We start from the raw sequence: 12,062 nt of genomic DNA on the forward strand, positions 1-12,062 counted from the left end.
ATAGGCAACTGATCCAGCTGCGGTAGCGAAGAGCAAGTGTGCCGTTATCGAGGAATCCACCTAGCGGCACTCTTCCGCAAATGGCATATGAAGAATATGCAGTGAAGAGCTTGAAGACTAACATCATCCGAAACTAGAACTTTGAAAACCCGTTCCTCGCAGGAAAGAGAAATGAAGAAACGTTACGTAACAGTTATGTTGCTTGAATGCGCTGAATAGACGCTTGAATAGGGGGAATAGTTGGTCGCGGCATCGACCAAGAATCTTACTGAGTGTTTTTTAGAGCCGTTGTGCTCGGCGTGGTGCAGTACATCGCACACTTTAATACAGCGCATACACAGTGCACTCCGCTGAAAGTATGTGACTCTACCACTACCTTGTTCCCGAAAAATATCGTTTCAGACGTAAAAACGTTTGCGGTCACTGCGGTAACCCGCATTGCAGGAATGCGAAAGCACCGACGCCTCCTCGTTTCTCTGTGCCCCTCTTTTTCTCTCTTTGCCTCTGTTTGCTGCACTCGTCGACTCTCTTAGCTTCACATGTTCCTACTCCTCCCATTTACTTGATTAAGCACTGATGTAAGTTCATCCAATTTCCCTATTACCACAATTAATCGTCTTACTTAATAAAGTTTTATCAATTGCCCATTTCGGGTTTTCAAACATCGACAGGTGGAGTTTTCTTTTTTTTTTATCCCCGGGGAGAATTGCGCACCAGCCGGATTCGAACCGAGGTCACCTTGATTGTGAAGCGGATGCTTTACCTCTAAGCCACCTCTGCATCTGGGTGATATAAACGGTGGTAAATGGATTTGAAAATAATCGCTGCTAACTGCAGCACACTCCTAAAAAAGCAGCGAGTGTACAATGCAGACTGTTAACGTGTATGGCGGCGGTAAAGCGTTGCTTATGCAATTTTTAATTATAGCATACAAAAAAATGTTGCATGACTCTCAAGATTCGCTCCACGATTGTTGGCCACACACAGAGTCGGCATGAAGAGAGGTCTGCTTACAAAACTTGGCCAACCTGGAACGTGTGCTTCGAATGATCCTATGATGAGGTCGGAGCCATATTTCTTTCTCCCTCCACAAGAAAATGTCGGAGCACGGAAAGAAGGCTTCACTTTCTTGCAAGGGGCATCTTAGGTGAACCACCTAATCTCTTACTGCTACTTTTTGTATTCCGTGATACGAATATGCGATCTCCATCCGGCCCGGAATCATTTTTGAACAGCAAGAAAACATAATTCAGATAACCAATCTACGTTCGTGATTCAAGTTCGGCTTCTGCCTCTTAATCCCTGCACCCTATTCGTCTTAAAGAGTGGGGCATCTGCAAAGATGCTATCAGATACCTCAGATGTATTCGGGTCGGATTTTCCAGTTAAACGCTTCGATTCATATCTGGGTTCAAGAACACAGAAGCTTTTTTTTTTTTTCTTTTTAACACTCCCAAGTGCAAATGCACGCTGCTCTAAGCTCGGGCGATGAGAAAGGACGAGGGGACGAGGAAACAAGCACGCACAACACAGACAGGCGCAGACTTTCCACTTCAGAAAGCCAGCCAAGGTCACCTTATAGGGATGCCGCGCTGCCCAGGTGGCACTGCAATTGTTTCATTCGGCGACTAAAAACTGATTGGGCCGACGAGAGAGCACATTCTGAATGATTAGAGGCCGGCGCTGGGCTGACAACATATTTTCCTAGCTTATCTCGACGTAACCCACATAGCTGATGCGCACCACTTGTGGCTTCGACAGGGCGCGGAAGCTCATGCCAATAAGCGCAAGAAGGTTGCGTGGAAAAGCACAACGGGTGGACCAAAAGGTGGTTGCTCCTTCGCTAGCCTGCGTATTACGGCGCTGCAATTGACACAGCAAACTTCACCGCAGGTTTCCTATAGCGTCCAATGCACATAGCACATATAAACCACACTCGTACCATACTCGCACTGGTGTACCAACAAGCGCAAAAGAAACAAATATAAAAAAGACGAGTTTAACTGGCGACGTGTGAATCGATACAGAATATTTCAGGTGGTCGAAAACTATTGCGCCTACCTAGAAAAAAATAACCGCAATAAGAAAAAGCGTACCGCCTCGCCCGTCATCATAAGCACGACTGGTCAATACCAGAGAAGACGTGACGTGACGTACATGGGCGATGAAAAGAAATGCGAACAGCATTCTATAATACAGGATACATTCTAGGACGGCTATATCATCTTAGCAGCCAGGTAAAATGAATTTGAACATTGGAGCGCGTAGGCGTCGCGTTATTCGCATTTCTTTTCGTCGTGATAGTACAGCAGTCCCCGATGGCAGCCACACAAAGAAAGCCAAATACATCCAAGCGAAAAATTTCCTAAGCACGAATCCTATTTAATGAAACTGACGGCGAAGACACATGGTGCTGGCATTCATGACCTTAGTCAAATACCTACATTAAAAACGCGCAGTACCGTGCATCAGCTGAAAACGGGTTGCCTCAGAGAGACAACAATACTGCAAAAAGTCACTAAATCGATCAGGTGCTGGTTTTAAGGTCTTACTTACTGTGGAGCCTCGCATAGGAGCCTCGCATAGAAGCCTCGCATAGGATCCTCGCATAGGATCCTCGCATAGGAGCCTCGCATAGAAGCCTCGCATAGGAGCCTCGCATAGAAGCCTCGCATAGGAGCCTCGCATAGGAGCCTCGCATAGGAGCCTCGCATAGGAGCTTCGCATAGGATCCTCGCATAGGAGCCTCGCATAGGAGCCTCGCACAGGATCCTCGCATAGGAGCCTCGCATAGGAGCCTCGCATAGGAGCCTCGCATAGGATCCTCGCATAGGAGCCTCGCATAGGAGCCTCGCACAGGATCCTCGCATAGGAGCCTCGCATAGGATCCTGGCATAGGATCCTCGCATAGGAGCGTCGCATGGGAGCCTCGCATAGGAGCCTCGCATAGAAGCCTCGCATAGGATCCTCGCATAGGAGCCTCGCATAGGAGCCTCGCATAGGATCCTCGCATAGGAGCCTCACATAGGAGCCTCGCATAGGAGCCTCGCATAGGAGCCTCGCATAGGAGCCTCGCATAGGAGCCTCGCATAGAAGCCTCGCATAGGAGCCTCGCATAGAAGCCTCGCATAGGAGCCTCGCACAGGATCCTCGCATAGGAGCCTCGCATAGGATCCTGGCATAGGAGCCTCGCATAGGAGCCTCGCATAGGAGCCTCGCATAGGATCCTCGCATAGGATCCTCGCATAGGATCCTCGCATAGGATCCTCGCATAGGATCCTCGCATAGGATCCTCGCATAGGAGCCTCGCATAGGAGCCTCGCATAGGAGCCTCGCATAGAAGCCTCGCATAGAAGCCTCGCATAGGAGCCTCGCATAGAAGCCTCGCATAGGAGCCTCGCACAGGATCCTCGCATAGGAGCCTCGCATAGGATCCTGGCATAGGATCCTCGCATAGGAGCGTCGCATGGGAGCCTCGCATAGGAGCCTCGCATAGGATCCTCGCATAGAAGCCTCGCACAGGATCCTCGCATAGGAGCCTCGCATAGGATCCTGGCATAGGATCCTCGCATAGGAGCCTCGCATAGGAGCCTCGCATAGGAGCCTCGCATAGGAGCCTCGCATAGGATCCTCGCATAGAAGCCTCGCATAGGAGCCTCGCATAGAAGCCTCGCATAGGAGCCTCGCACAGGATCCTCGCATAGGAGCCTCGCATAGGATCCTGGCATAGGATCCTCGCATAGGAGCCTCGCATAGGAGCCTCGCATAGAAGCCTCGCATAGAAGCCTCGCATAGGAGCCTCGCACAGGATCCTCGCATAGGAGCCTCGCATAGGATCCTGGCATAGGATCCTCGCTTAGGAGCCTCGCATAGAAGCCTCGCATAGGAGCCTCGCATAGAAGCCTCGCATAGGATCCTCGCATAGGAGCCTCGCATAGGAGCCTCGCACAGGATCCTCGCATAGAAGCCTCGCATAGGAGCCTCGCATAGGAGCCTCGCATAGGATCCTCGCATAGGAGCCTCGCATAGGAGCCTCGCACAGGATCCTCGCATAGGATCCTGGCATAGGATCCTCGCTTAGGAGCCTCGCATAGAAGCCTCGCACAGGAGCCTCGCATAGAAGCCTCGCATAGGAGCCTCGCATAGGAGCCTCGCATAGAAGCCTCGCATAGGAGCCTCGCATAGAAGCCTCGCATAGGAGCCTCGCATAGGAGCCTCGCATAGGAGCCTCGCATAGGATCCTGGCATAGGAGCCTCGCATAGGAGCCTCGCATAGGATCCTCGCATAGGAGCCTCGCATAGGAGGCTCGCATAGGAGCCTCGCATAGGAGCCTCGCATAGGATCCTCGCATAGGAGCCTCGCATAGGATCCTCGCATAGGAGCCTCGCATAGGAGCCTCGCATAGGATCCTCGCATAGGAGCCTCGCATAGGAGCCTCGCATAGGAGCCTCGCATAGGAGCCTCGCATAGGAGCCTCGCATAGAAGCCTCGCATAGGAGCCTCGCATAGAAGCCTCGCATAGGAGCCTCGCACAGGATCCTCGCATAGGAGCCTCGCATAGGATCCTGGCATAGGAGCCTCGCATAGGAGCCTCGCATAGGAGCCTCGCATAGGAGCCTCGCATAGGAGCCTCGCATAGGATCCTCGCATAGGATCCTCGCATAGGATCCTCGCATAGGATCCTCGCATAGGAGCCTCGCATAGGAGCCTCGCATAGAAGCCTCGCATAGGAGCCTCGCATAGAAGCCTCGCAAAGGAGCCTCGCACAGGATCCTCGCATAGGAGCCTCGCATAGGATCCTGGCATAGGATCCTCGCATAGGAGCGTCGCATGGGAGCCTCGCATAGGAGCCTCGCATAGGATCCTCGCATAGAAGCCTCGCATAGCCCACCCTGGATTGCCCTTGGTGTCGTCTTCATCGGCGGTCGGTGCCACCTGTGCTTCGTGAAACCGGTGCTACTGCTACAAGTTTACCCAATGTCGATAGACACCTCAGCCGAGCTTTTAGGTGGCGATGATGTCCACCGACAATATGAGGCTCTGATGCGCCTTTCCTTTACTCGAAGCCAAGAGAGGGTTCAGACCGCGAATAGATAAGACTGGGAACTAGACTTCCGCCTAAATTCAAAAGCCGGTTGCGGTGGCCAAATCACAGAGTCACTGCTGCACTGGAGCTGCGCGAGGCACTTTATAGCCCTTTGATTTTCAGCAGGTAATAGATGCCGGTAGTTGGCTCTGTGTGCGATGAATCCTTATAAAAATGGGCTATAGACAGTTTATAGACTTTTATGGACACTATTGCATTCGTATCGATATTTCTTTTTGGCTATTCATAGTCTATGAACTGTCTACAGACAAGTCTATTAAAAGTGTATGGCCATAAATCTATATGTTGTTTATAGACTGTATAGGGTTTGTATTGCTTATAGACTGTTCTCTAGGCTCGTCTATGAGAGTATATAAACTTTATAGACATAAGTTTATGGACAGTCTGTAGACTGTCTAAAGAAGCTTTTATAAGGGAACGTATCGCGAAACTACTGCACCCATTGCGCAGAAATGATACGTCGCTTTCCTCAGCATAGCGCACTGCCAGTTTTCCCGTGTCGCAAGACAAAATGCGGCGGAGGATGTTTGTTCTCCTGTACACGCTTTCATTACCACGGTATAATATAAAATTTCATATGACCTAAATTAAGGTAATCTTCAAAAATGTGAAAAGAAAACCTCACTTTACGAGAGTCAGCGAATCATTGGACGTGGTATATTGGAAATCCTTGACTTAAACCATGTAGGTCAAAAGTATATATGCATCTCGTCAGTGCTCTCTCGGGGGCACAGGTTTGGTAAAGAAAAGGCTTGAAGCTCAATTGATTAACACGCCACAAAATATGGAGAGGAAAATAATAAGGGTAGCGTTCAGAGACCAAAGAAGAGAAAAGTAGGTTAGGGTACAAACGCGAAGTAATAAACCAAGAAACAAACGGGCATATGACGAGCTTGTAATGCGAGGGAAAAAGAGGCAGCGGCTCCCTAAATTAACGGAGTGCATTCTAAAGGCTGGCAATCGTCGGAGGGAGCGGCAGACAGCCAGGTGGCGGATTAGATTAATAAGTTTCCAGTTGGCGCAAGTGAGGGCTAATCGCAAGTAGATGGGGAAAGTTTTCGTCCAGCGATACAGTTGAGCTTCTGCTGATTATGATGCTCATGACATGTTTCCGTGCCGCCTAACAGCAAGTTTTTTCTAAATTAGCATATTTGTATTCATCTTTATGCCCCGCCAAATACTATAGTTTAAGAATTAAAAATCCGTAACTCGCTTCAAGGTGTTTTATAAATATTTCATTCACAAATCTTATATCTCAGCGAACGAAAGAAATAACGAACTCAGTTTTTTCTTTGAAAGCATATTTTTTTTCCTACATTACTGTTAAGCGCGGAATAAAATCGCGGACTGTAATTGACACGATGTATATTTTGTATTAACCGCACGGCGTTCCTGAAAAAGGAACTAAGATTAAAATTAAATTAAATTATACTTTTAACCCAAAAGAAGAAAAAAAAGACATTCTGCGTGACGGCATGCTGGGACAGTGGTTGCTGCATTTATTGCAACGCGTGCAAAGTTGTGAAAGACTCCGAGAGAACATTCCTCAGTGCTCTGAGTTGTCGCTTGGCGCAGTGACCCTACCTGAACCAGTTCAAGTATCTCTCGAGCTCTGGGTACACTGCCAAGTTTGCATCACTTTTAGCTCCTGCAAATACCGATAAACTGCGAAGACTGCAGAGCACTCTGCAACCAGTGACACAAGGCAACATTACAAGAAAAAAAAGAACGCTGCACTCGCTTGAGAAGAAAGCTCCACAGTCATGCTCCGCCCTCTACATCTCTGCTCACACAGCGATCACGTGACTTGGCCCACTCAGCATGGAGAACCGCGAACGTGATCTCGAACATTTCAAAAAGTAAACAAACATCTGACTGCGATGATGGCCTGTCACTATATAGGCGCGGTTTATGTGCTTCCAGGGAAGCCAGCGGCGAGGGAATTGATCACGACTTCTTGAGGGGCACTCAATTCGTGAAAGCGGTGGCTCCAGAAAACGCGCACTTACGCTGGCCATAGCCTGGATGGCAGAAAAAGTCACTGGGAGAAATGTATGCCTTTTCCCACCGCAGTGTAGCTCGGCGGGCTTAGGTAAAGCGAATTACGAGCAAAAAGTGCAAAAAACAACGATTTGGAAAACTCAACTTTCTTCGCTATCATGAATTATTCAGTACAATCCGCAGCCTACGACCGCGCGTGCCCTTACTCAATCTATATTATATGTTTTCTTTTCATGGGACGGGCGGCGCAGCAGTGTAGCCCTTTTTTGCCAACGTCCAGAAAAACTGGTGGCTGTAAGAAAGCATCAGCTGTGTTATTTCGTGCCAGCACGGCCGTACGACAACACATTCAGGCCACGTGTCACATACCATGGCAGTCATGCAAAACCGCCCCATCCTTTCTACTGCTCCCTGTTTGGTGCGCACCGCAATTTCCCCTCCCCCTTGTCCTCCTCCTCCAATCTCAGCGAGAAGGGAGACGGCGAGTGTTTAGTCGCAAACAACTCGCGGCCTGTCTGGCGTCTCACTTTTTTCTTATTTTCCTCACCGCTTGCCGCAACCTTGCCCACTCGTAATAAAAAGGATGGCTGCGTTTCGTTCTCTCGTAGCATTCCCGCGTGACTCCAGCCTCAGCCGGCGGGCACTCAGTTCGCTTCCCACTAACAGCAGTAGCCGCTATGAGCCTCTCGTCACACCTTCATTCGTGGCTCTGCGCAGCGTTCGCCTTGGCATGTGTCTCGCGGTGGCCGCTCGCCGACGGAGCGCATCCCTGCAACACCGTGGTGCGCACGCAGAGCGGCGTTATAAGAGGCAAGTGTTTGAGCATCGCTGGCCGGAGCGTGGAAGCATTCCTGGGTATACCGTACGCTGCGCCTCCGCTCGGTCCCCTCCGCTTCAAGAGACCTCAACCGCCCATACGATGGAGGGGAACTGTGAACGCAACGACGCTGCCGAAAGCTTGCTGGCAGCTGCCTCTCAAGTTCCTGCCGAACGTGACCATCGACTATTTTCATACTGCGTCCGAAGACTGCCTTTACCTCAACATATGGAAACCCGCCTCCACGTGTTCTTCTCAAGACAGCAGATGCAATCGGAAGCGTCCGGTGGTGGTGTTCATCCACGGCGGGGCGTTCCAGTGGGGCGATTCGTCTCTGTTCCTGTACAATCCGTCCAACTTCGTCGCCCTCACCGATATTGTGTTCGTGTCGTTCAACTACAGGCTGGGCGTTTTCGGGTTCTTTCACTCCGACGCGGCGGGCATACTGGGCAACATGGGCCTGTGGGACCAGAACCTCGTGCTCAAGTGGGTCCGCAAAAACATCGACCGGTTCGGCGGCGACCCCGAACAGGTCACGCTCCTTGGCCAGAGCGCCGGAGCAGCCTCCGCGGCCATTCACTCCGTGTCCCCGCATAGCCGTGGCCTTTTCAAGAGGCTGGTGCTGCAGAGCGGAACGCCACTCACCCTCATCCTTGGATCAGGGTTCGGCGGCAGAGCCAAGGTAATCCTCACCGCCTTGGCAATGAAGTGCTACGATAAGCACAAGAAGCTCGAAGAACAGGGCAAGACTATCGCGGACTGCTTGCGCAAAGCGGACGCTTCCGCTGTGTTCAAGAAACTTGATTCACTCGATCTAATCCAGCAGATGTACCCACCGACCGACAACGATGATTTCATCCCGGGAAAGATTTTATCCGCCGACACTTGGAAACATTTGGCTGCTAAAGATATCCTTCTAGGATCAGTGGCCGACGAAGGTACGGTGTTCTTCCGCTTACTCAAGGAGTCGGTGCCCATATTCGGAAAGCTACTGTTCAGCGATTACCGCACTCTGGTCTCGGTGGTAATGTCTGAGATGTTCAACATTGACGTAGATGATGGCAAGGAAATTGTGGCATCCTACTTCGACGATTCAGCGGGCGAGCCTTCGGAAAACGAAGTGTCTGCGACTATCTCCAGGATGATTGGCGACGCCGTGTTCACTTGCCCGACTTTCTTCTTTGGACAAATTGCTGCTAAACAAGGCATAAACACCTACCGATATCTGTTCAACTACAGGCCGACGCACAGCCTCTGGCCCAAGTGGATGGGAGTGGCTCATGCAGATGATCTCGCTTACACTCTTGGATCACTACCGTTCTTCAACGACGGCAAGCTCCTGGCCAAACAGCTAGGTCCGAACGGAGCCAAGTATGCTGAACGCCTACACTACACGCCTGAGGAAGAGGCGTTCATGAAGACAGTAGTTGAGATTTGGTCGTCGTTCGTGAAAACAGGGTAAGTGTGCAAAGTTGAGTGCATGGCTACCCAAACTAAAGCTCCACAATTCAGAGTTGAGCTTAAAAGATTCTTTCATTTTGAATCTCCTTTTTATTATGTGTTAAAACTAATTGGCTATGAGGATTATAAGACAGCGCGCGTTATTTGAAATTTAAAATTAATTTTGCTGTAAAAACTCCACAAAGCATGCCCAGAAATTCTGGACAAGGATATTTTCAGCGATATTTAGTTTTGACGAAACTTTTTCATATAGGATAGGATTTCAGGACAACAATCAATATATCCACACATTTTTCTTTACCAGCCTTGCATTTTTTGTGCTATTAACTTTTTTGCTTTTGTAAAAAACTTTTTCCATAAGTTTTCTATGGCTATTTTCAACTAGATGGTAGCGTTGGACAAATTGTACAATATTTTCCTACTCAACGGAAGAGTGGACCACTATCTTCAATGATTCCTAACAGCAGCTTAGAATATTCAAAATTTGAAACATGAGGCCCAAGAATCCCACACTTATAAAGCATTTTCGGATTAATTCAACACAGCAAGGGCATATAAGCAGTATCGGAAATCTGTGTAAGCTTAGCATCAGAAAGCCATAGCTATAGCTAAGATGTAATAGCTCAATTTACTAATGATCCAAACCTTTTCTTCCAGAAAACCAGTGCTGCCTCCGCCTGTGATACAATGGCCCAAGTACACCATCCAGAACCCAAATGTTATACATATTGAAATGAACAAGTTCACCAAAAAGAGGGACAATCTGCATAAAATTTGCAATATATGGAAGTCCTTCTTGATGGGAACGTAAGTAAACTTGAAATTATTTCAGAATGTTCACGCAATGCGCAGTGTTTGCTGATTCTTCTGATCAGTGCCGGCCTGATCTCCTAACATCCAGTCTTCTGATAAGGAACGCATTCGCAGCGTAACGGGCGTTTTGCGTGTAATGGCCGTTGCCGGGCATAAGGTAAAAAGAAATGAGCTGTCTTTGTTTCGACTGAATCACGAACAAAGGATATTGGGCGTTTGATGTGAGGGGAAAAGTAAATAATTCTATTTGGGGCTTTCAAATAAAGCGTCAGGTAATTAGATAGTTTGATGGAAGCCCATCAACATCATCAATTATGCCCTGTTATTGGAATGGGGTACTTCTTTCGGAAAGTAATATCCCCCTACTGCGAGGTTTTTTGGAGAAATGTGGACGCTAACGAAAAGGGTTCAGCTTATGTTAAGAACAACGCAGTGAGCCATGGAAAGAAAAATGATAGGTGTATCGTTGAGAGACCGGAAGCGGGCAGAGTGGGTGAGGGAACAAATGCGGGTTAGTGACACCGCAGTCGAAATAAAGAGGAAGAAATGGGCTTGTGCAGGGCAAGTGATGCGAAGGCAAGATAATCGCTGGTCGTTAACGGTAACGGAGTGAGTTCCAAGAGAAGGCAAATGGGAGTAGCAGGGAGCGGCGAAAAGTTGGGTGGGCGGATGAGATTATGAAGTTTGCGGGGATACGGTGGCCGCAGCTGGCAAAGAATGGGTGAGGCTTTCGCCATGCAGTGGATCTAGTCAGGCTGATAAGGATAATGATAGCACCGATGTTCGAAAGCTTGTTTACAAGATACTACCATGCCACGCATACGATTACATTACACCCGTAGTGTTAAAGCTTTATTGGCTTATCTAAAAATTACACCCAAATTACACCGGAATTCGGGTGTAATGTTTAAATAAACCAATCAAGCTTTAACGTCCGGCGTGCTCTGACTGCACTTCAAGAGCACCAAAGCAACTTAAGTTGGGTGTTCAGAACACTAGGTAGGCAGCGTGGCATGCCGCGTTTCGCAGTATAGCTTTTTCCTTATTGCCATAACAGTGCGTCTAGGGCGGACGCAGAGGCCCACACAAATTGTTTAATGTTTGCATCGTAAACTCACTAATCCCGCTAACAGAAATTCGTCTGAAGGGAGAACCGCCAGTTGCCCGTGGTGTTGAGAAACTGTAGTCAATGTTGATGAAACACAGGTACAGCATTCCATGTTTATATCTGACTATTCCCGTTATTTCCTTCCTTTTAGAAATGCGACGGCACCTGACAATGCATAAAAAGCCACTCCGTCACAGAAAAACATGCCTACATCACCTGGACAAGTCTAGTCAACAGCACCTCTCTCATGTTTCTTTTCTTTAATACAACGTTCTTCCACTATCCTGCGCCTGTCTCTTCAATGTAATAGTTGGTTAATCGTCAGGAGTGTTTAGATTATTGGGAATGCAAGGAACGAGTGAAGGTTAGTCTTGGCAACTCGTTCCAAACACAAAGTGGATTCGCGCAAGGCACGAGCCCAGAAAATTTGAAAAAAGCGCTTCCAGTTTGCTGGGCTGCTGCCACGTGCTGCATGGCACTTAGTATCAAAAATTTTTGCGGGAAGTTTGAATACCTGGAAGGCCCTATTGTTTTCCCATGGCCGCCAGTACAGGTATGGTGCAGACGGCATATGGGGTTCAATACCCCAAAGCAATATGGGCTATGAGAGATGCCGTAGCTGAGGCCTCCGGATTGTTTTCGAGCACATGGGCTTCTTCAACGTGCACGTACCACGCTAAGTACTCGCACGCCTCACGTTTCGCCTCGTTGGAAACGCTGGCGCAGCGGCTAGCATCGAACGCGCGTAGGCAGG

At 48.9% G+C, this 12,062-nt stretch overlaps 1 protein-coding gene across 1 annotated transcript in view; it reads left to right on the top strand.

The window, feature by feature from the left end:
* Positions 1 to 11,588, top strand: part of LOC144094482 (uncharacterized) — a 30,774-nt gene extending 19,186 nt beyond the window's left edge. Inside the window, exons 4-6 of the mRNA XM_077628409.1 lie at positions 7,737 to 9,384; positions 10,045 to 10,194; positions 11,460 to 11,588. Coding sequence (XP_077484535.1) covers positions 7,737 to 9,384; positions 10,045 to 10,194; positions 11,460 to 11,487 — 1,826 coding nt within the window. The 3' untranslated portion in view covers positions 11,488 to 11,588. The remainder of the gene's footprint in view (positions 1 to 7,736; positions 9,385 to 10,044; positions 10,195 to 11,459) is intronic.
* Positions 11,589 to 12,062: the final 474 nt, after the last annotated feature.

Source organism: Amblyomma americanum, chromosome 6 (assembly GCF_052857255.1).
Source record: "Amblyomma americanum isolate KBUSLIRL-KWMA chromosome 6, ASM5285725v1, whole genome shotgun sequence".
NCBI classification, from domain to species: Eukaryota; Metazoa; Arthropoda; class Arachnida; order Ixodida; family Ixodidae; genus Amblyomma; species Amblyomma americanum.